Source organism: Fundulus heteroclitus, chromosome 4 (genome assembly GCF_011125445.2).
Source record: "Fundulus heteroclitus isolate FHET01 chromosome 4, MU-UCD_Fhet_4.1, whole genome shotgun sequence".
NCBI classification, from domain to species: domain Eukaryota; kingdom Metazoa; phylum Chordata; class Actinopteri; order Cyprinodontiformes; family Fundulidae; genus Fundulus; species Fundulus heteroclitus.
The window spans coordinates 32,515,627-32,540,066 of record NC_046364.1 but is presented as its reverse complement, the minus strand read 5'-3'; the positions used below and the strand labels follow the sequence as shown (position 1 = coordinate 32,540,066).

At 44.5% G+C, this 24,440-nt stretch overlaps 1 protein-coding gene across 1 annotated transcript; it reads right to left on the bottom strand.

Moving 5' to 3' along the window:
• Nucleotides 1-6,278: 6,278 nt before the first annotated feature.
• qser1 (glutamine and serine rich 1) lies at nt 6,279-23,593 on the bottom strand. The gene is made up of 13 exons (XM_021312057.2): nt 23,197-23,593; nt 15,403-15,512; nt 15,138-15,275; nt 11,745-15,008; nt 11,079-11,437; nt 10,380-10,496; nt 10,161-10,294; nt 9,892-10,064; nt 9,660-9,791; nt 9,482-9,579; nt 9,242-9,388; nt 7,879-7,974; nt 6,279-7,733 (listed from the first exon to the last, which is right to left on the bottom strand). The coding sequence occupies exons 1-13, from the start codon at nt 23,304-23,306 to the stop codon at nt 7,593-7,595; spliced, it is 5,019 nt and encodes a 1,672-aa protein (XP_021167732.2). The 5' UTR covers nt 23,307-23,593; the 3' UTR covers nt 6,279-7,592.
• Between the last annotated feature and the right edge of the window lie 847 nt (nt 23,594-24,440).

The following is a 24,440-nucleotide window of genomic DNA, read 5'->3' as shown; positions in this document are numbered from 1 at the left end:
ATATGAGGTCTTAGCCTGTGGATCCAAAAGAAAAGAAAAGAAAAGAAAAGGCAGTCCACGAGATTCTGATTTAAACTGTAACAAAAAATGAAAGCAAGACAAGTTGGAAAAAGCTTTTACCTCTTTCCTCCCTCAGCCAAAACAACCAAATGCGTCAGAGGAGAGGTTTGGAGCATGTGACTGCAGGTGCCTCAGGTGACAATAACATTTGTTGACCCCCCCTCCTTTTTTTGTTTTGTTTTGGGTGGTATAAGTGAGCCAAGAAAGCTGCCCTCAGACCTGAAGCTGTGTAGTGCAACAGTAAGACGAGACTGTTCAGCCAGCGTTCCTCCTTCACTGAAAACGAGACTGAAGCCTTTACCGGGAGGCATGAGCTGAGAGTGTAGAGGGTGAGGCGTGCAAGTGGGACAAACCGGTTTGATCACAATCCTTTAGGCATTTTCAGCGAAGAATAAACATATTAACCTTCTCCCGTTTGTCTTTCTTTGTGGTTCATGAACATATTAGCTTTTTTATCTGCACAATAAAAGCACGTGAAAGTCCATGGGAAAATGAATTTAATAATCCTGAGCAAAGCAATGGAAGGAACTTTCTCCATGCTTGGAAGCTCTGAAGGTGGGCTTCTGTTAATCTGGCATCTTTAAAGGGTTCTGCAAATTTTACAGATGAAACCTTGTTAAACTGTTTTGTTTAAACATTGAGTTTGTGTGTTGTTTTGAAAATATATTGATGGATGCAAAAGTCCAATTGTGCTTCCGTTATAGTTAAATACTGTTTTGTCAGATCTGTGCCGTCTTCAGTTTATTACCAATCTATTAATCAAGGTTGTGTCATTGGAAGACAATTTAATGTGCGTCGATGACAAACAGCTTTATTTTGGTGCATCTTCTGATGACACAAGCTGGATGGGAGGATTTATAACTCCGTCTTGTTAAATATCACGGTTCGAGTAACAGCCTTTTCTACAACTCAGTCAGGACAAAAAGGGGTTTTCCAATGACTAACACCTCAAGTAAAGCAATAAACTCTGAGAAATGGATGCGAGTAGAAAGCAGGGGGGAAAAAAACTGGATTTGATTGTCTGAAAAATATTTTCAGCTTAAAGAAATTTCTTTCCTAAGGCACCATCAACAAATTAACCCCATTAGATACTGACTGGATTGTTGCATTGCTCTTTTGTCTGGTGATCCTAGAAAGAAAAATAAGCAGCACTTAGAATGTATAGCCGAACATTTTAAGGAGCAACATCAATTAAAGTCTATGTTGTTGGGCTCCAGAGCAATTATTTATCCAATTTTGTAATCCTGCACCTCTATAAAGAGGGGTTCCCCTGGTTTATGGACCAAACTGTTGGCCTCTAATTATACAATTTGCATTTGAAGTAATAAAAAAAAAAAAGAATTAATCAGAAGGTTTTATCTGGAAGGATGAAAAACCTGGTTTTACACCAGTCAAGTTATTAATCAAAATAAATATCTAGAACCAAAGGGTAAAAACTGAATAGCCCTCAAAATGAGCAGAAGGCTTCAGCCTTTTCTGCCGCAGTAGATTTCTATCGTTCACCACCACTGGAGGAAATGTTTTCCTGGTCAGTGCCAGGAATTGAAGGCTGGGGGTTGAACTGGTTTAACGGCTCTTCATCTGAAAGTGCTGCGACATGACGTGCTGGTATTTTGTAAACTTGACTTAAAGAGTCCCTGCATCCAGCGTGGCCTGAAACAGGAAGAGAAAGACGGGACGCAATCGTCATCAGAAACTCTAGTCCACAAGGTCAGAGCCATACATTCACGCTGCTGCTGATCTCAGAGGGCCTGGAAGGCTTCGCATACTTTGTATTGTTTCTCCTACTACTCAGTCATGAAGTCAAGTTTTGACTTTTAAGAGGATGACAAATATCCTGGGGACTCTGTCATTCAAATGTAAAGTACGGGACCTTGCAAAGGTATTTGCACATTAAGACAATGCTTTTTATTTATTTTTGCTCACTCTCACTCACACTTTAGCTTAGACTGAGACTGAATGCAACACATCTGTGAAAACCAATCTTCAAGTTTTGCCACAGATTTTCTGGTGTATTTAGATCTGGACTTTGAGTCACTCAGACACATAAATATGCTTCCATGCGAGTCATTTGACCTGTGGGGAGGTGAACCCACGTCCCCAGTCTTTTGAAGCCCCAAATAGGTTTTATTCCCTCTAAATTCCCATCAAGTCTGATGAGATCCCCTGTTTCTGGGTCCCCTAGTCATCCATGATTTTCCTCTAGAGACTCTTCCATAAACGCCAGATCTGTGACGTCCACTATTAGTATTTGTCCTAACAGCTTTTTTTTTACCCCCTACTTGAGCAACTCATTCAAACTTTTCCAGAGCTTCTCTTGTTTAATCCCTCTTTCCCCTGCTTAGTCGTGTTTCAGCAGAGCTGTACCTGCACCACGATCTGGTGATGGACTGAGCAGCGCCCGTGGAGAAGGTCCAAGCCTGGGATATTATTTTAGAACTTCAACGGGCTATAGCAATCTCCACAACTTCCTCCCTGACCCGTCTTCTTGGTCCCTTGGTCTACAAGATATTGCTGATTCACTAATGTTCTCCAACAAACATCTGAGGCCTTCACTGAGCAACTTGATTTTATACTTCTGAAGGCTATATTCCTCATTCTGGATTTAATTTAGACATGCATGCTAAGTTTTTTCCCCCCATTTTTATTGGTAAATAGAAATTAAAAACATGCATCCTTTTCATATTTATGCACTACTTTGTGCCGAGCTGTCACATCAGATCTCCATAAAACACAGGTAGGTTGTGGTTGCAACATGTTAACATGTGGAAAAAGCTGAAAGGGTGTATTTTAAAAACAATATACTTTTTGCAAGGCACTAAATATGAAATAAAGCAATGCAGAGTTTAGCCTATTTTGGGAATGTTGGCACTATTAGCAGAAAACTGATTTGCAGCAACCAGACTTAAAAGCACTTTGACAACAGAAGCGCAGCTCGCGTATTAATCTAGGATACACACAATGGACCCCTAGAAGCCTGAGTAGTGACTGCTGAGAAACAAAATAGGTCGGTTCCTGCCAACCTGCCTTCATGTTTTCTTTTCTTTATGTAAAAAAACGGCTGTTCCCTTTCCCCTTATTTCCTCTATAGTTTATACATTAACACTTGAGCGCTTAAAGTGCAAGTCAAATTAGTTGTTTAAGCTCACAATCTTGGCCAATAAAGCCAATTCCGATTTATATATTAAGCATATTATGAAGAAGTAAAACCTTCGGTGTGTCACAGCACGCATGATGAAATATAAAACCAGATCATCATCATCATCATCATCATCATCATCATCATCATCATCATCACACAGCAGACGATGCCTCATTGCAGCCGACGTTTCAAAGGCCAAGAATGGTTTGCAGTCCAATGCAACAGAGAGCAATCTTGTTCCTGTGGCTTTTCTCGCATCGTCACTCGGCCTGGAGGCTCCCCTCGGTCCGTCTCCCACATGTGGAGCGATGCAGGGCATTAAAAATTCATGGGATGTTCATCTGGAGAGCAGGCGCTCAAAGAGTCCAGCCCATCCAGTTGAGCTGCTGCTGCTGCTGGAATCTTTACATGCATGCCTAACTGGACCGTCCTCCACCCCCGGTCCCCCTTCTCCAGCTCCAAAGGACAGAGGACAGCGCTGTAACTGCTCCACAGAGACACTTTTGTGTTGCGCAGACCGCCGGTCACTTTTTCCCCGCCGGCATTGTTGCTCATAAGTCATATTTTATTCAACAGCCTCGTGGCCCTTTCGGTCAGCCAGCCGCACGCCGCTGGGTTATGAGAGTAAGGTGGGCGAGCTTAACTGTTGATTTTCCCCCTGTGATGTGCTTCACCGGGGAAAAGTAAGCCAACAACTTGGTGAAGTTCCAACTTTAACTGACTCCCCCTCTGGCCTTTGCTACAAGGGCAAAAATAAGAACTATGGATCGTTGACAAGTTTTTCCAGACCAAGAGTCAAGGTGTTTGCTGAAGCGACACGGGGATAACTCGGATTTTCTGGGTAAAATAGTTCAAACGAAGTTGTTTACACTGCAGCGGACTATAATACCCAGAACCTCCATTTTCCAAGAATTCTCACTTCCAAAAGCGAATCAGTGATGTGTCAGTTTTCTAGTAAACCCCTGCCATCACAGAGCACCGACTGATTTATTACTGCGTGAAGTGAAAGAAGCTCAATTAACGAGCCCTCGTGCCGTTTAAGGATTCTGGTAGTATAATACTGTTATTTTTAACTTTAATTATGTCATAAATTCAGATATATAAAAGGCCACAGCACATTCACTGATACTCATGGTAAAGATGTGTCACAAGGCCTAAAGTCCAGCCATAATTTATCCTTTGTGTCCATTTAGCCATCTCTGTTTTGATTTTGCCACGTTTTGGGCCAGAGGTCGTATAAAGGACCCAACGATGATCCATATTTATTTTCCTGGAATTTCAGGGGGGGTTGGTTTCACCTCCTGCAGTGAAAACTTTGTGACTCAAAGATATAGATATACAGTTCTGCTCACCATTATTGGCACCCCTTCATGTCTTGCATAGCTGACTGAATATCTTCAGAAATAAATGGAAATGTTCAAAACTTATATCAGCAGGATCTTTCAATTTGAGGTCCAAAATAATTTAACAAAGACAGTTGCCATTTCAACACAAATATTTTAATTCCAAAGGACAAAACAGAAAACCAGCATGTGCAGTAATATTGACACCCCTCCCTGATATTTGGTTGCACAGCCTTTGGCAGTAATGACATCCTCCAAACGTTTCTTATATTCATCTATAAGCTTCATGCACTTCTTGGGTGGCATTTTCTCCCACTCTTCTTTTGCAATCTGCTGAAGCTCTGGTCCATTTGCAGGGTTCCTTTCTCCAATGGCAGATTTCAGCTCTACCCAAAGATTCTCAATTGGATTGAGATCAGGACTCATTGCTGGCTATTTTAAAACAGTCCATTTTTTCCCCTTTCAACCATGCCTGCGTGCTTTTGGAGGTGTGCTATGGGTCATTATCTTGCTGGAAGACCCAGGATCTTCGCCTCAAACCAAGTTTTCTTACACTGGGCAAGACATTTCGCTCTAGAATTTCTTGATAATTCTGATTTCATGATGCCTGTGATACGGTCAAGGCCTCCTGTACCAGATGCCGCAAAGCAGCCCCACAGCATTATGGATCCTCCACCATGCTTGATTGTTGGTATGGTGTTATTTTCTTTAAAGGCTTCATTGCGCCATCTGTAAAAAAATACTGTTTGTGTGAATTACCGAAAAGCTCCACTTTTGTTTCATCTGTCCATAAAATGTTGTCCCAGAAGGCTTGAGGTTTGTCCAGGTTCTCTTTTGCAAAGATCAGTTGGTCTTTTTTACGTCTTTTCTTTAGCAATGGGGTCTTCCTTGGCCTCTGCCCATAAAGCCCCACTTTGTTTAGTGTGCGACGTATGGTACTTGCTGAAACAATCACACCAGACTGCTCCAAGTTGGTCTTCATATGTTTGACGTGGTGTTTTTTTGCACCATTCGCACCAACCGTCAAAGACTTCTGTCATCAATTTTTCTCTTCCCCCCCACGTCCAGGGAGGTTCTTGACAGTTCCATGCCTGGAAAACTTTTTAATAACATGGCGCACCGTTGAAACAGGGATACCAAGGTCTTTGGAGATGGCTTTATACCCTTTGGAGTTCTTGTGCTGACAAATAATAGCATTTCTGGTGTCCTCAGACAGCGCCTTTGTCTTTACAATTGTCACATGTGAAGATGGACTAACAGGTGCCTTTTAAAGCACCAACATAATCATTGATTGGTTAATTCATGTCACATGTGTGAAGGCAGTTCATCACAAATTATCTTTATTTGTGATTTGCAACAGGTGAGCTGAATTGGGTTTTGATACTGATTTGCATCAAAGGGTGCCAATACCGTTGACACGTTAAACATTATGTTTTTCTTTGTTTTCCTCGTAACGATAATTTTTTTTAAAATGTTTTTTATCATTTGCTGTTTTGCATCAATAATGGTGAGCAGGACTGTATATACTTTCCTCTTAACTATCCATGGTGGCTCCTAGGTTCAAATCCAGACCTGGGATCTTCCTGCATGGTGTTTGCATGTTCTGCACATTCATGCGTAGTTATTCTGGCTTCCTCCTCTGCCTTACCTACATGCTTCATAGCCCGATGAAAACAGGTTGTGGTTCACAAATAAAACGTTTCTAGACATTAATGCCAACAGAAAGTGTAGTATAAATTACAAAATGGTTAAGTTTCATTTATTTTACAGGAGTTGTTACAAGTTTTGTACAAATATATCATTAGGACATGAAATTGGTGGGGGAAAAAAAATTCTTAAATGCAGTTTTTTTCTAAAAAGATTCAGTATGGAAATATGCTACTTTAATAAGAGAATAATCTATTTCAACATCTTTACCGGGCGCCAAAGACGCTGTAAAATGCTCTATGACGTAACTTTGTAACAACTAAAGTTTTCTCTGAGTTCAGGAAGAAAGATTTGCTCGTATAGTGCAAAACACACCAATACTCTTAATATATGTGCCGTTTTATTTACGAACCGCATCTGTAGGCAAAGAGAATTAGTGATATCAACATTTCTGGCTCACAAAGGAGAACCGTAAAAAGACAACGGAGGAAAACAAACAGCATCTTCAAAGAATGACAATAATTACTTCTGTGAAAAATATATATTTGTCATAAAACGTGAGCTTTGTATATAAAACAATATAAAGACAACTCTTCCGGTATTTTATTTCACCCTAAAATAATTCAAGGTACTGATTTCTGTTAGATCAGACTGTGCTGGTTCCATTAAAACGCATCTGGACGTGGAAAAAAGGCGTCTGCTGCGTTAAACGCCCATTTTTTGCAGTCGCTCAGTTCCTCAAGAGAACGGCTGCAGGTCTCCCCCCCCTTTCTTTTCTTTCTACAAAATGTACATTACACATAGAGAAGTTGGCTCTCCATTTAAGAATGGATGTTTATCCAACAGCATGAACAACAGCAATATTTATATTTATATATATATATAAAGAGAGAGAGATTTTTTTTTTTTTACAATATATCAACTCTGCATGCAAGCCTACTTAGATGATTGAAGGCTTGTTAAAAATGGTACATAATCAGATTTCTGCCTTTTATTTGTTCCGCTCTACTTCCTATACGGATCGTTTTCTACCTAGAACACAGTTAGGGGTTATCATACGGCATTAAGCTGACAAAAAAAAAAAAAAAAATAGTAGAAAAGCCAATATAAACCGATAAAAACGGCCTGTAAAAAGTGGGCTTTTGAAACTATGAAAACCTACGACAAACCCTCCCCCGTGAAACAAAGTCTTCTGGTGATCAAGTTACAGCTTTGTGTTTACTCCTGACGTCTGTGGCTGGAGGGAGGGAGGGAGGGAGGGATCTCCGCTCTGCGCTCAGTCCCTCTGCTGCCGCTCGGACTCCCATGCATCCACTTGAGTTTCAGCAACAAACTTTGTTATTGTTTCTCCTTGGATCCCCCCCCACCCCTTCCCCTAAACCAAGTCTGCCAAGGCTAAATCATCTGCAGACCTGCTGCACTTGACTGATTAGCTCTCCAAAGCGATCAAAGAGCCCTTCTAGCCAGGCTCCGTTCTGCAGGCACTTTTGGACGATCTCCTCCTGCCCCAGGTTGCCGGCCTGCGCCCGCAGCGATGCGATCTAGACGACGCGAACAAACAGAAAAAACACTCTTAGAGAGCGGCATGCTGGAAACGTTTTGCGGGTCAATTTGTATTTGCAGCGCCGTAATCATAAAAAAGGGAAAACAATCACAGATTTAGCTCGGATATGAGCGATTCCTTACCTCGTCCTTACACATGAGGTACGTGTGGTATTTGTAATGCTGCAAGGAGTGGTACAGAGAGAACCACTGAGTTTTCTGCTGGTCCACTACATACTCCTAGAAGAGCAAAACGGAGTCGTAAAAAGACTGTACAGCACATCTGCAGCTCAAAAAGATAAGAGCATCAAATTCAATTTCTTATTTAAGTTGATTACACATATAGTTATTTTTATACATTTGGATTAGTTTAGCTTAGAGCTAAAGAAACCTCATAACGATATGAATATTACATAAGACCAATAAGTTAAGCCTTCATAATACAGAATATTATTTATTCACACCCTCTATAATAACGATAAACTAAAAAAGGCCACTGCAAATATAAAACAGACTCCTCACAATGTGTTATATGCACTTTTAATCAACGGAAGTAGAGTAGAAGGAAAACGTATACCGGTGTGTGTAAAAGGTGCAAAAGCGATGGGATTACTTTGTGTTACGCCGCTCCTAAACAAGAGACGTCAGCGACGCCTCGTCTGGGAAGGCGTGCGGAAAAAACAGGCCTGGACGGTTGCTCTGAGGTCCAGCGTTCTGTTTGGTTCAAACCCATTTGGCTGTAGCCTCGTAGTGAAGATGAGGGACACCAGGCCCAATAATGCAGACAAGCCGGAGGCCATTATTAAATCAACCTGGGCTTCCTGAACACTTCACCAGAGCCACAGGCTCATCACCGCCGCGCCATGTTGCTTTGAAGCATGAATTCATGCAAAAAGAGCTCTGACCATTAGTAAGAGTGTAAGCAGTAAATAGGTTTACGTTTAAGTCAGCAAAAATTTCCGCATCAAAAGCTTGATGCTTGATCGAATTTGGGCTTTTCATGGGCCGAAATCAAAATAAGCAGGAAAACGATGCTTAGGGTTATTCACTCTGTCACCCCGTGTGTAACACATCTGTGTGATACGAGCCTAACTTTGTTTTTAAGTGAATTACAAAAATAGATAAACTTCCCAATGATATTCTGATTTGCACTTGAACCTGACAGAGGCGACTGGGTTCTGGTCAGCATTTGCATGTTCAAAATACAGAGAGCAGAGGCAAAAACCCGCAACTAGCAAACTGAATGTTACGGGCACCTTGTCTTAGAAAAGTTGAAAAAAATCGCTACTTTTAGAGAAACGCAGGACAATATTACCCAACCCTCTTCCTTAGGCAATTAATCCCTTTGAATCGGGGGGATGTTAGAGTAGATAAACCTCTAAAACATGGAGTACAGGGTCTCTGAGGATAGCAGCTAGAAGACATGAAGCCAGAACTGGTGACACGGCGCCCTCTCCTGGACAAATAACCTTAAAGTACATTTTACCAAAGCCTGAACATGTCTGACCTGAGGCACTTTGTTCGCCATCTTGTACGGCTTCATGGTCTTCTTGTTGTAGGCCCTCCCACTGAGACGCACCTTAAAGGCTGGGGTTTCCCCATCCTTCTTCAGCTCAGTCACCACTGAGATCTCCGGGAAGCTGTCTAAAGCCGTCTGGCGGGGGGGAAAAAAACAACAACAACAAATTACGAATAAGGTTTACACCAACGTCTTTCTGCTTTCACCCCTAAGCCGATGTAAGCTCACCTTTAAGATCTGCTCCATGTGCAGTTTGTTAAGCAGCCGTTTCCTGACGTTAGTGATCATCCCGTCCACTTTGTCCATGTGCGGCAGCAGCAACTCATCTGTTCCAAGACGGGACGGGGAAACGTTAGAGACCTGCACCGAGAGAAGTCGAGTAGCACTGGAGGTGTAGCTCACTGACCATTCGCCCTCTCCAGGGCCGTCATCACGTTTTCGTCCAAGGCGACACTAATGAGGAGCTCGACAAAGCTTTTGAAAGTCTCCTTCGTGGTGCGTGTGTTGAGGAGCCTTGAGGCGAATCGAGGGTTTGACTCTGTGAGCGTGACAAGGGGGACGACACAGTAGAGCTTCTTATTAAAGTGAAAAAAAAAAATCCAAACTTTAATTTTATTTATATATCTATATCTCAGCACCTTCTTCTGCTGATGATCCTGACGAGGTGGGCGAAAACTCCTCTTTCCATTTCTTCCTCTTCTTGGGTGGCGGCTCTGCCCGTGGCTTCGCTTGTTTGGGCTGGGACTTTTGGTTCTGGGAAACCGACGAAGGTGGATCCGTCAGACCCAGCAGAGCTTTCATCTGAATGGCCCTGAGGGACCGAGGGAGAGACACAGAGAGACAGAGAGAGGCTACAGCACCGAAAAGCAGTCTGAACAAATGTCTAAAATCGGACCAGTCGACGTACTTCAGTGAGCTCATGGGCTTGCTGCGCGGCTTCCGACTGCAAACTCGCACGTACTCCCTCTTGTTGACCGTTTCCAGAAACTTCACGTACACTCTCTTGTACAACGTCTTTGCATCGCCAAAGTATCCGAGGTACTGCAACGCACGGAGACGGGTTAGGTGCTGCCAGGAGGCACCGTCATCGGCGTTCTCATGCATTCCTTAGAAAGATTCAACTCACACTGTTTGTGGCAGAGAAGACCCTCTTCCCGTCTTTCAGCTCAGGCACGAATTTCTGCAGCAGCGCTTTCTGGACCTTCCAAATAGCCGGAGGCTCAACTCCCGCCGTCATGGTGACCTGGGGGGGAAACGCAAGGCGACTCAGCACAAAGTGGATTTCAGGACGCGGCAGCAGATCAGGCGTATGGAAAAGACATGATGATGAGAGGGCCTCTAGGTATCAAGATATTTTTCCTTCCGTTTCCTCTTAAGTCACCTACAGCAGATTTAAAACATCTGCCAACCCCTGTTAACATTTCAAACATTTTCCCAACATTATAAATGAAGTATAAATCAAAATCAGGTGTCTTTATGAGAAAATTGAAAATGTGGAGAGGTTTCATTCTGAAAAAAATGAAACCTCTCCACATTTTCAGAACTAAACATGGTGGCCTGAAGAGGGCCCTGCTAATCTCATAGATTCAGGGAACTTTATCAAAGCAGAGTGAGCAAATTATGCCAAGTGGGTCGGAAAAATATTCTGAAGTAATTCATTATGATAAAAAAAAAAATAACCCGGGATGTTATCTGGGGTGTGAAAAACTCTTGAGACCTAATGTGCAGGAGTCACACACATAGTTGGTGATACTAAAACAGCAGAAACAGCATTCTGGTTGAGACGTCACCCGAGCACAACTCTCGCGGTCAAACTCCCAGGTACCTTGAAGGCTTCGGTATCCTCATTCCTGATGACAAACTCATCCCTCTCTCGATACATCCCCTCTCCCCCGCTGTCTGACGGCTCCTCGTCGGTCAGCCCCTCCAACGCCACGCTCATAAGCTGCACGGCCAACTGGCCCGACGGCGTCTCTTTTAACTTCTCTTTGGTCCCAAACTCCTTCCCTCCCGAGACTGTGGTCGGCGCAGGGGCCACCGGAGCAGGGGCCACCGGAGCAGTGGCCACCGAAGCAGGGGCCACCGGAGCAGAGGTGGAAACCGGTGGCAGGTAAATCTGTGTGATGGTGAGTGGAATGCCGGGAAACTGGACTGCCTTCATCACTGAAACCTGAATTTGGTTCTCTGAAGGAGGAGTAGAAACATATGATGATGAGGAGTCGTTTTAACCTCATTGTCTTACAAAACTGATAAATTACGTCAATCAAAGGGGTTGTACAAAATGTAAACAAAGCTTTTCATTTCCCCCTTAAAACAACTCCACCGTCTTCTGGTACTAGGCCATTAAATCCCAGAATTGAATGACTGACACAACAACAAAACAAAAATCGGCGTAAATGTAATCTCTGATAACGGTCTACCATTATTATACATAAAACACTTGGTTACAGGCTGACCGATGGACCACTAGGTTTGGGGAGGTCACCATTACCTGTACCCGTCTTCCGCTCCGAAGTCTCGTCCAGAGCCGACAGAGCTGAGCTGATGCTGTTCCTCAGAGCTTGATTCTTCCCAATGCTCTCCTCTTCGTCCGAGCTGAAAGACGGCAACGTCTCCAAGTTCTTCTGCAGATCCTCTTCCAGATGTTTCTGCTGGGCGCTCGCACCCGGACTCTCCTGGGGAAGCACCGGCCCAGAAAGAGCAGGCACTTTGGGTGGCAGAGGATGCAAAGTGCTCGGTTTGCAGGAGGAGGATGGTTTCCTCGGACGACTGCTGTTTCTCGAGTTGCTCGGGGAGTATTGCTGCTTGGGGCCAGATTTGATAAAGTCTAGGAAGGAGCCAAGGAAGCCGTTCCTCACCTCCGGCTGCTTCTCTTCCACTTCGCGGATCTTCTGCCTGATTCTTTCGTGCTGAGGACAGCTGTCCTGGCTGCTGTTTGAGGCGGACGGTGAACTGGTATCACTGCCCCTTGAGTTTTGACGCTTGGTTTGGTCGCTGCCCTTGGCCGGTTTGGTCGGTCCCTCGCCCTCCTTGGAGCGCGCTCTCTTTTTTGGAGAGTCTTCTCTCCCTGGACGTTCTTGGGACTCTGCACATTTAGTTTTTTCGTGGACTCCATTGTGGACACCCGGTGAGTCGAAAACCTGTCTGGCTGAGTGGTAGCCACTCTCAGAGCACCTCCCATCTCCATTCATGGCGAGATTGACGGTAGAGTTGTGACGAGCGGACCGATCCTGGCCGTCCGCCGCCATCCGAGCACCATTTAGTGTCATGCTGATAGTGTGGCAGTTAGTGTTGGTGACGGCAGAATATTGCGGCGAGGTAAAACTGGGCGACATCTGGCTTATGTCCACGGTCAGGAGGTGACCTTTGGAATCGACGGGACTTGCCATTGCGGTCATTTCGGCCTCAGCGGACGACGTGGCCTTGACGAAATCCTGAGGCGCGACGCCGCAGGCTGCCACGGTGGCAGCCAAGATGTCGTCGACGTTCGACAAAATGTTCCTGTCGTCTTCCAAGAGCATAGAGTCTGGAAAGCAAATGGAGTTGAGGTCAAACTGGTTCTTGCCGTCATTTGGCTGCTGACGTGCCGTCTGGCTGTAATGGTGTTTAGAGGAAGAGGAGCATTCTGAGCTCTGTTCAGACACAACTACGGTCTGCTGGCTCTGGTTTCCGTTGGTGACATTGGTGCACAGTAGGTCCCGATCCATCTGGAGGTACTGGACATGAACCGGGCCCAAACACTGGCCTGGTTGGACGCCCTGCACCGATACCAGCTTTGAAGCGTTCTGACTTTGGTGGACGAGAGGCTGCTGGACCAGAATCATCCGGTTGGACTCAAGAAGCCCCTGAGAGCCGGAGGCTGGCATAAACTGAGAGTGGGCTGCTGGAAGCTGACTCTGGGACTGAGAGTGAGTTTGCTGGTTTTGTTGGTGAGACTCAGGAGACCTGAGCTGTTGGTTAAGCTGCTCTGAACTAATGAGTCCGTGAGAGGAAACGGAGGTGTCCGAAGCCTCAGAGTTACCAACCTCATGACCATTGGTCCTGCTCAAACAAACCTGCTGCTGGGTCATGGCACCTGCGCGCTCATCCTTTGCCTGTGCCGAGTTTGCATGGCAAAGTCCCAGGAACTGCTCCTCGGAGCGCGAATTGCTTCGAATAACACTCTGTGGTTTGTGGTCATCCATTTTTGAAACCACATAGATGACGTTGTTGTGAGAAGCCAGGCTATTAGCGGCAACAGAGACCATGGACACCTGCTGCAGAGCCCCGACGTCCTGGGGTGGAAGCTCTTCAAGCTTTTGTTTGGCGTACGCTGGCTCCGTTTCCTGTAAGGAGGAACTTATGTTATTCTGTAAGGGTGGAGCAGGTGAGGAGTATGTAGACAGAGGTACGGATAAAACACAGTGAGGCTGTGTCTGCTGGTGGGAAGCGGGGGTATGTGCTTTACCTCCCACCGAGTCCTGCATGTGGCTATAACCCACCAGAGAATTGGACGTCGGGAGACTTTGCATACACGTGGTTTGGAACACGGAGTTGAGCGACTGCCCCGCGTCGTAGCTTTGAGAGTGCGTCGCCGAAGCTTGCTCCTGCGGCTGAGACGTAAACGTCAGATTCGGGGCGCCCTGGGAGTGGGCGCTTGTGTAGCTCTCTGGGAGGTTTTCTTGACAGAATCTCTGAACCTGGGCCCCGTACTGGATCTGCTCTTGGCTCAGCCCGGGAGTTGACGTATAAATAAGGGCTTGGCTGACGGCCGCCACGTTATCGCAGTGGCTCGAGTGGGACGGCAAGGTAGTGTAAAGGGAGGAGAGTTTCTCTGTGGGGGATTGAGAGGTCTGAGACTGCGTTTGTGGGGCCATGTAACCTCCAGACAAACTGTCCGACATAAGGCTGGACAGCTGAACCGCTTGCTGATTAGCGATGACGGAGTTCTGCTTCTGCGTAGGGGAGGGATAATGCTCAGGAGACCCTGTTCTCAAGTTCTGGCCGTGACTCTCTTCATCCGCTGCAGTGTGTGAGTTCATCCTAGAAGAAAGGTCTTTACTTTCCAGCAAAGAAGACGATGAATAAGGTTGTGTTCCACAATCGCTTTTAGGCTGCGGGGACCCACTGACTCCTCGTGTCGAGTCTGTCCTCGAAGAGGCGCCGCAGGACGCCGGCGTGTGACGGGCCGGATCCTGCTGGTAAGACATATCCGTTTCACCGCCAGAGCCAAAATACCCCTGCAAGGAGTCCTCCGAGTTGGGCATATGCTCCGAGGCCATATGGCTGCTTGAAGGCCTCTGGTGATGCTTGATCACACTACATTCACGCTGAAGAGCTCTTTCAACAGAGCCAGAGAAGACTGCAGCCCCGTAGGACTGTGTGGCACCATGAGGCGTAGGCAGCGCAGCAGGAAGCAGGCCGAACTGCGGCTGCAGTAGGTGGGGGGCCGACTCCTGGGCTGAGCGGTAAGTGGAGGACTGAACGGGCAGAGCCGAGCCTAGAGAAGGCGTAGAGAGGTGATTGAAGGCCAGGGCAGTGGGTAGCACAGCTTGGCTGGGTTTAAGATGAAGCAAAGGGTCGTGGTGAGAAAACAGGCCGTTGGTGGAAGTGCTGAAGGCGGGATCCGGAAGAGTTAGGGACGTGTTGGCGGCATAGCTCCTGGATGGGTAGGCACCTGCGTGCTGAAAGGAGGACAGAGCAGCGGGAGAAGGGAAGCTGGCTGTGGAAGGCAGGGCACCGGTCAGATATAGCTCGGTGGTGGAGGAGTTGGCACCTAAACAGAAGAAATCAAACTTTATTACATTGTATGCTGACAAAAAAAAAAACAACTTTCAAGACTGAAAATCATAAATCAACAGGATCAGGTCTGACTACACAAACTCTAAAGTTTCTTTGCTCTTACCAGTAGTCCAAGATGGAGGACTAAAAGGAGGAAGCAACGAGGCACTAACAGGACCAGCCTGAAGACTTCTCGACTCCATGGCAGACAGGAAGCTCATGATTGAGGTCACGGGGTTATTACTGCTAGACTCAAGTGTGCCTGACAGTCAAAACGAAAGAGCAACTTTAATTAAAATCATCCTCAAGGACTGAGGCCTCAGATAAAGTTAGTCATACGGCCGACTGGGGCCTTCAGTGAAACGAAACTTGTGGCGTCTGAAACTCACGTGCAGCAGCTGGGATGTGTGCTGTAGTGTAGGTGGGGAGCTGCTGGGTCGTAGTGTAGCTTTGATGCTGGAGGAGCTCTCCATCGAGGCTTGGTGCAACATCACTGGGACTGCGTGCACAGAAACGAACAAAACCTCATTTCTACAACTGCTTTTATTTTTCACAAGCAACGATAAGCCGCCCTGTGAAGACTGAGAAGGTGCAGTGGACTTAAAATTCCTATCAGCCGCCCTTCAAAAATCTGGTTTCATAGAAGTTTCAAGTCAGGAATGTAAAAGGCCTGATTAATGTGGTGGTGGAGTTGTTTTTATTCTTGACCCGGCATCAGGACTCCTGTAACTCTGATGGTTTCCTGGTAACATCAAAGCCTGAAGTGGAGGTACCCAACTCCAGTTCTTTAGGGTCAACATTGAGGAAGTTGTATACGTGTCCTTGCACCAATGCTGATTTAAATGACCAAATTACCTCCTTGGCATGCCAAGAAGCTCTGCAGAAGCCTGTTAACAACTCATATTTTCTAATTGAGGGACAGTTCACTGAACTGCAAAGGAATCATCTAATACACGCAGGACACAAGCCCTTGGGGACCGACTTTGGTCAACGCTGGTCCAAACCAGTTCTTGCACAGCTATGGTGGATAAATTCCTATTTTTTTCCCCCATTTATTCTGAAATTAATAATGTTCCTGGAAACACTTGAAGCTTCAGAAAAAGAGAAGCACCATTGCGAAAACATAGAGACATTTTAGGAAAACGTGCAACAGTCTTTGCTTTCTGCAAACTGGGTTAACCTCCTAACCGTCATGCCCGAAATGCCAAAAATGGTAAAAAAATAAAAGCATATCCAAATTAAGGGATGTCTAAACTTTTTGGGCCATGGGCCAAAATTGTCAAGATACAAGTACTTAAGGGACAAAATATGAATATAAAAAAAAATAACCAAAAATAATGTACATTTCTTTGCTGCCTGCGACAGCACAACTCAATGAAGAAACGAGACGTTAGACCTCCATGAAACCAGCAATCGCGCAAGTTTTGATCCAAGCATTAGCTGAATTTGAGATATAGTAAATGGTTTTTCAGATCAATATACAGCAATTGGGCTTTATTTTCAGTGAGGAATGTCATGTGTGGTGCGTGAGAAGTCAGGAAAATGTCGGCACCCGCTCTTTGCGTCAGGCTTGTGACGTCTGGCTACGGTATTAAGCCAAAATGCACATTAGAACTTGGTTTAACAAAAACGCAAGACAAAATGGAAGGACAGACTGGGGCTGGACCATATAGAAAAAAACAAAACATAGATAAAATAGAAATTATATTGAACGATATTGATAATTATCAAAACAAATAAAAACATCCATTTTAAGTGCAGCCTTGGCCCTTTTATGCTGTTGGTTAATGACCCATTTTTAGACAAATACACACAAAAAAAGAATATTTTAACCGTCTATTCAACAAACTTTTTACCTAACTGCCGGTTAAATAAAGTGCTCTCTGAACTGTTTGAAGGTGGTGGAGTTTAATGAATGAAAAAAATATTGTATGAAATATGAAATATATTAAAATATGAGCTATGGTGAATAACATTGGCTCTGGAGAAATTGTAGATCAGTGTTTTAACATTTCTTTAGCCAGTGCACCCCTATCCTATCGATTAATAATAATAATAATAATAATAATAATAATAATAATAAGTTATTGATCTTATGATTAGTATAGTTTTTTTTTATTCATCATCAAAAATTATTTTAAACAAGCACATCACTGAATGACAGATGTATTACTTCCCCAGGGAACATCTTTTTTGTTCCATGTTCAGTGCTTTCACATTGTTCTTTTATTCACAGACATATTAAAGATGACGTCTGACGTTAAGACTTTAAAGTTCACCAATCTATAAAGCTGCAGAGAATATTGCAGCGGTGTGTGAGCCGCTGTCCAGACACTGTCACACTGGCTGACGGTGCTGCCGTGATCAGAGGCGGGCTGGGGAGGAAATTCAGCCCTGCTGCTAATAACAACAATAATAATGAACATAGAATTCACAGGGTTTGGACACAAATACAATATAAAAACAAACACAATGAAAGTGCTACATACAAACAGTAAGTGAATCACTCCACTTATTTGAACTTATTTTTTCCTTACAGAACAGGAATACAGGGTGATCTTTTTCAACTTTAAACAGAGACTCTCCTGAAATGTTTTTTTTTTTTTTTTTTGCTTTAAAGGAAATGGGTCCCTTTTTCCTGGACACTCAGCTTGGATTGCCATTAATTTCAATTGATAAAGCAGATTAATTATTGATACACATATGGCGTAACATTGCCAACAGGCTGTCTTTCATGCTCTGCGCGCCCTGAAAACATCCAAAATACAAACATGTTATGAATGGACGTCACGGTGCATTGCATGCTGGGTAGCGGAGGCCAGGTTTTACGGCCCGCTTTGGACCCGCTTCCCAAAACAACAACAACGCTCTGTAAGAAAAGCAAGGATTCCCTCCCCAACAAAAAAAAAAAGTGAAGCTAAAAAAATAAAGTTAGTTAATGTGTTCGACTTATAAGAGCAAAGAGAGTGAACAAGTGATCCTGACGAGCTACCACAGGTGACATTTTCACGCGTTTTTCGGCTACCTCGTTCGTTGGAGTGTGCGCCTACACATAGGAGCGGTTCAGCAATTATAAACCTCTGGAAGTTCATCTTCGGTTCCCCCGCTGAGGAGTGCAGGGTCTGCAGATCGTTCTCACAAAAGCTAGGTGAACATCAGATACACACACACACACACACACACACACACACACACACAAAGCTGCCTCTTAACAAACGTTTAAAGGCTGCAGCACGCCTGGCACCCGTGCGAGGCAGAACACTAAAGTTACATGACGCTTTTGGGGATAACGGTGAATAAAAATTAAGGCTATTCTGACTTTATTTTCGCTTAGTCTTTCGTTCGGACCACAACCTGTAAAAGATAATTATGTTCACCGAAGGTGGTCCCAACATTAAACAACCACACCAACATGTTCTTGTGGATTAGTATAAAACATTTGATCTTTTACTATTATTGCCAATATTAGTGTCACCATAATTCCTTCGTTACCTTAATTGTATTAAAAAGGAGAAACAAGTAATAATGTAATCTAGTATTTCAAATCAGAACAACTGACTTCTCCACTGGTGCAGCTTAGAGCTCATCAGAGTATTTTGCTCAGCAATCCTCTGCAGTAGCTGCTTTTATTTATACACCTGGGACCTTTTGTATTGTTTTTTTAAGTTTTAAAGCTGAGGATTACAGCAGCACTTTTTTTTTTACTACCATGGTCAGAACGGCTGCTTTAGCTGCTTGGATTTAAACCCCTGCGACCTCTTGTGTTATTTACTTTCAAGAAGCCCCTTAACTTGTGACTGAAGACATATGCAGAAGAACGTACGTCTCTTCAATCATTTATTCTCACAAGACAACCTATGTATAACGTTTTCTATTTGGGATGAATTTTATTATTGGTCGAGGCAGAAAAGGTGTGCCGTACGCCTCAGACTCATCAGAGTTAGGAGGAGCATCTGGAAGGTGAACGCGTTCGACCGGTCTGACGTAGACGAAAGACGCTGAGACCACAGACCCGTCACAGCAGCCAAACGTGGAAGCCCCCCGCCTCATGCCGCACCATCACACCGTCTTGAATTGCTCATCCATCTTCTTTTCCTGGCTGCTCTTCCATCCGCATCTTGTTCTCCTCCAGCAGGCAGCTCGTTTCACATCTGTGGCCATAAACTCTTCATTCCAGCTGTTTCTTCAGCATTTTTCTTTGTCGCAGCTCAAACGTCAGAGCGGCCACACTCAGGTGTGCAGTTTGTAGGGCTGGGCGATATGGATTAAAAAATAAATCTCCGATTTTATCATAGCAAATCCGATTAATCAATTTTTTTCCTCCTTTTTGTTTCATAAAAAGAAATTAAAGAAATTATTTTAAAACCTTGCTTTTATGTCAAGCATTTCGTCAGGGAGTTGACCTGAACTCAAAGTGCAACTAAAAACAAGCTGTGAAACATGCTTGTAAAACAAGATGGCAGCCGTGCCATTATAAACAATGAAAATATAACAGAACATTTGCTGCTAGTGGTATTACACATTGAGCTAAGAACAAGCTTCACTGCACTTGTGAACTTCAAACTAAGTAAAAAAAAAAAAAGTAAATAAGTAAATGAAGTACCTCGTATTATGGTAAAAAAAGTTGCCACTTAACAATATTTTGACAATACATTTGCCTAAACATATATTCATCATCACATGCTGTTCTCTTCATGGAAACCCAATAAGTGTATTGGCAAAATAAAATCCAGATTTTCCAAAAATGAAATCTTAAAGAATTTTAATTCGAATTAATCGATTAAATCGATTTATCGTCCAGCCCTAGCAGTTTGATCCACGCGAGTTATCGGACCAATTGGATCCAGCGAGGACGCAGAGCAGAATGTCCTCAGTGGTAACTGTTTCTCCTACGCCTAAGTCGCTCAGGGGGTCGCTGCTTTGACTCCTGCGTGTCCCAGACGTAAAGAAAGCACCCAGTCAGGATGACACTCCAGAACTTCCGAAGGCTTGCCTCCCAGGAAAAGATAGATATACACTCACCGGCCACTTTATTAGGTACACCTGTCCAACTGCTCGTTAACACTTAATTTCTAAGCAGCCAATCACATGGCGGCAACTCAGTGCATTTAGGCATGTAGACATGGTCAAGAGAATCTCCTGCAGTTCAAACCGAGCATCAGTATGGGGAAGAAAGGTGATTTGAGTGACTTTGAACGTGGCATGATTGTTGGTGCCAGAAGGGCTGGTCTGAGTATTTCAGAAACTGCTAATCTACTGGGATTTTCACGCACAACCATCTCTAGGGTTTACAGAGAATGGTCCGAAAAAGAAAAAACATCCAGTGAGCGGCAGTTCTGTGGGCGAAAATGCCTTGTTGATGCCAGAGGTCAGAGGAGAATGGCCAGACTGGTTCGAGCTGATAGAAGGGCAACAGTGACTCAAATAACCACCCGTTACAACCAAGGTGGGCAGAAGAGCATCTCTGAACGCACAGTACGTCGAACTTTGAGGCAGACGGGCTACAGCAGCAGAAGACCACATCGGGTGCCACTCCTTTCAGCTAAGAACAGGAAACTGAGGCTACAATTTGCACAAGCTCATCGAAATTGGACAATAGAAGATTGGAAAAACGTTGCCTGGTCTGATGAGTCTCGATTTCTGCTGCGACAGTCGGATGGTAGGGTCAGAATTTGGCGTCTACAACATGAAAGCATGGATCCATCCTGCCTTGTATCAACGGTTCAGGCTGGTGGTGGTGGTGTCATGGTGTGGGGAATATTTTCTTGGCACTCTTTGGGCCCCTTGGTACCAATTGAGCATCGTTGCAACGCCACAGCCTACCTGAGTATTGTTGCTGACCATGTCCATCCCTTTATGACCACAATGTACCCAACTTCTGATGGCTACTTTCAGCAGGATAATGCGTCATGTCATAAAGCTGGAATCATCTCAGACTGGTTTCTTGAACATGACAATGAGTTCGCTGTACTCAAATGGCCTCCACAGTCACCAGATCTCAATCCAATAGAGCATCTTTGGGATGTGGTGGAACGGGAGATTCGCATCATGGATGTGCAGCCAACAAATCTGCGGCAACTGTGTGATGCCATCGTGTCAATATGGACCAAACTCCCTGAGGAATGCTTCCAGCACCTTGTTGAATCTATGCCACGAAGAATTGAGGCAGTTCTGAAGGCAAAAGGGGGTCCAACCCGTTACTAGCATTGGGTACCTAATAAAGTGGCCGGTGAGTGTACATGCTTAGATATGTAGCTGTGCGGCTTGTGCAAACTAGTAGTAGCCACACAGGATTAAAATGTTTTCATTAAAAAGGCCGTGAGGACAACGTGTCTGGAAAATATTAGCGCAGGTGATGTTTGGGTCCATCTCACAGCAGCTACCTGCGCCATCTGACTGGCTTATAGCTCGGCCATCGGCGTTCCACCGCGCTGTTCTACGCTGGACAGCTGAAAGAAAAAATTAAAAGACTTCCCGATACTTTTCCCCTCTGTTCACTAGTCTTTTACATTGATTACTAAAACCAAACTGCACCAGCAGCACACCTCTTCCTGAGGCCTGCGTGTCCTAGACTTGGTATAACACCATGGCATGTGTGCCAAGTCTGGGATGGGATGACAGGTCCACGGAGGGAGTGTTTGCTAACCTGCTGGAGACACGCTGCCCGGTCCGGTGTCGTCACCGGCTCTAGTTACGCTGAACGCGTTCCCCCTCCAGAAAAAAGGTCGGTTCATTTTGTGCACTGGCAGCATCCTGCGCAAAATTCCTCTACTCCACCCTCCTTTCTCCTTTCTTTTCATCATCTTTGCAAATTTAACCGGCTTCTCTTTCTTTCTTTCTTTCTTTCTTTCCTTCCTTCCTTCCTCTGGTTTTCAAATTGGTGTTTCACAACCAAACAAAAAGTCTGCTGCAGGTTTCCCCAATAACTGGAAAGCAATGATTTAAAAGGCTGTGTATCAGCTTGTGAAGTAAAAGAATCTGATCAACCCGAGTTACTGTGGATTGGATTCTACTCTAAAAAAAAAAAAAGTTACCGTGTTCTGTTTTTGCAAAAAAATTTAAAATTCTAAATTGTCTGAATAACAAAACCTGCTTCAGAGGAGTGCTGCCTAAAACTTATATTTCCACCAATTACTCATCTGTCACTCAGAAACATGGCTCCATACTCAAAATGTAATTAAATCCATAGGCCAGAAGGTAAACATCCGAGTATGGAGAGACTTTGGCTCTTCGCTGGCTCCTTTGACGAATGCAAAACACCAGAAGTTCTGCTGCTATTCGCTGATAAACCGAGCACAAAACGGACTGTGGTACCTATAAAGTGGATAAATAAATCCTAGGAGGTGACATAGCATGGCTTTGTTGTTTAAATGAAACACAACAACTAATCAGGAGGCAAAAAAAAAACAATGATACTGAGATAATTACTCAGGCACAATTGATACTTAGTACTTTTGCAATGATTAATAACCGTGATCAATTAAGAATGAATGAACTTTTGTTTGTTTTTTTGTTTGTTTTCCAACAAAACACATTTGCTACCAGCTTGGAGCTGATTTACATGTAATAGATAAAGCTGTTCAGCCAGAAAAACAAAAAACAAAAACACACCTTAAGAGAAACAAACCAGCCATTAATGATCACCTGCTTTGATCAGGAGACCCTTCAGAGTTTCACCGGCTCGGTTTCTCTGAATAAACGAGACACAATGGCACAAAAACTTGCCCACAGCGACACGAAACAACAACACGAAGTTAACACAACTGTCCCCCCCAGTAACTAGCCCTGACTGCCGGGACTTCTTCTGCCGTAAACTGTCCACCAGTGGAGGAGAAAAAAAAAACACGCTGACTGGATGACAGTGACGAGCCTAGCCGGTCAGCTCGTGTTCACAAATGTAAAAACATTTTATTGTTAAACTAGAAACAGTCAATGGCCATGCCTGAGGGAATGTTTGCTAACGTGAGTTAGCGAGATGGGAGGCAGCAACACACGGCTAAAAACAAACAAACAAAAAACCCGACAAGTCAGACTCTACAGCTGACTTTACGTCCAGAAATAAAGCTTTATATCTCCGTGTTTCCAAAAGAACCTCTGCGGTTTGTGCCCCAAAAGCAAACACTAGGCCCTCCATCACCGGCATTTCCTTGGGAAGGTGACCCGCCCTCTCCCCGGTCTCCTACCTTGGCTTGATAGCCGCGGAGCCGCGGCCGTAGGCCCAAGAAGCCGCGGCCTGTGGTGGTGCAGCCAGCGCGTCCGCGAAGCTGGAGCTCGGGTAGTTGCTGTCCATCATCCGGTGAAAGGTTCACTTCCACGCAGAGGCTTCGTGAAGCGGGGGGCACACATCGTAGCAGACCCGGGTCCTTTCCCCCCACAGAAACCCGTGGAAAGCGGCGCGCGGAGGGAAACAAACCCCCCACACATACACACGCCACGCCACGCCACGCCAGGCTGGTTCTGCGTCTCCACTCTCTCTGCGGGATTTACTTTGCCTTCATTACGCGTCACGTTAGTTTTTGTTTGCGAGAAGTCTTCAGCGTTTGAGGCAGGGACACATGGCTGCACCTAGCGGGCAACATGAAACTTCTTTTTCAGGGTGGATTGTGTTACACTGCGAGCAGAACACACACACACACACAATAGTGTCTATATCTTTCAATTTGAAAAAAATTTACTCCACATACTATATATAAAAAAAAAATCCAAAAATCACGTGACCATCGGAAATAGGACAGAATAAATAAGTAAACAAATAAATAAAAATGGTGCAAATGACAATATATATTTTTTTGAAGTAATTCTATTCCAAAAGATTTATATACAAACTGATTTGATTAAAATTTCTGCTAATATGGTTTAAAACCCAACTGGATTTACTGGTCAGTCTACATTCCGACCCTCACTGGTTATGAAACATGGATCATGACTGAAAGAATGAGATCCTGGAAACCAGTGGCTGAAATTAGCTTCCTCTGGAGGCTGGCTGGGCTCAGGCCTGGAGACAGGGTGAGGCGCTCTGTTATCCAGGGAGAGTTTGAGCATCTGATCAGGTGGCCCTCTAAAAGCCTTCCTTTGCAGATTTCCTGGGCACATCCTACTGGTTAGACACCCCAGGGAAGATCCAGAAAACTCTGGTCCCGTCTATAAAGTTTTGTTTAGCCCAGATTAGGCCCCACAACCTAATCTGGGCTAAGCAAAAGACAATGGATGGATATTTAGTTTCTCAAAATAGACAACAGGGTTCGGTACAAGGAACGCTGGCTTACATCCCCCATATTCAATGTGGTGGCTCTAAAAGCACCGGCCCTGACTGTAGTTTTTAAGCACACTTTTTCCTTTCACTCAACTTTCCACTGACATACCTGGAAGACAGAACAGCCAGCTTCTTTTTTCACGACTAACCGTCTTTGAGGAAGGAGTCAGTGAC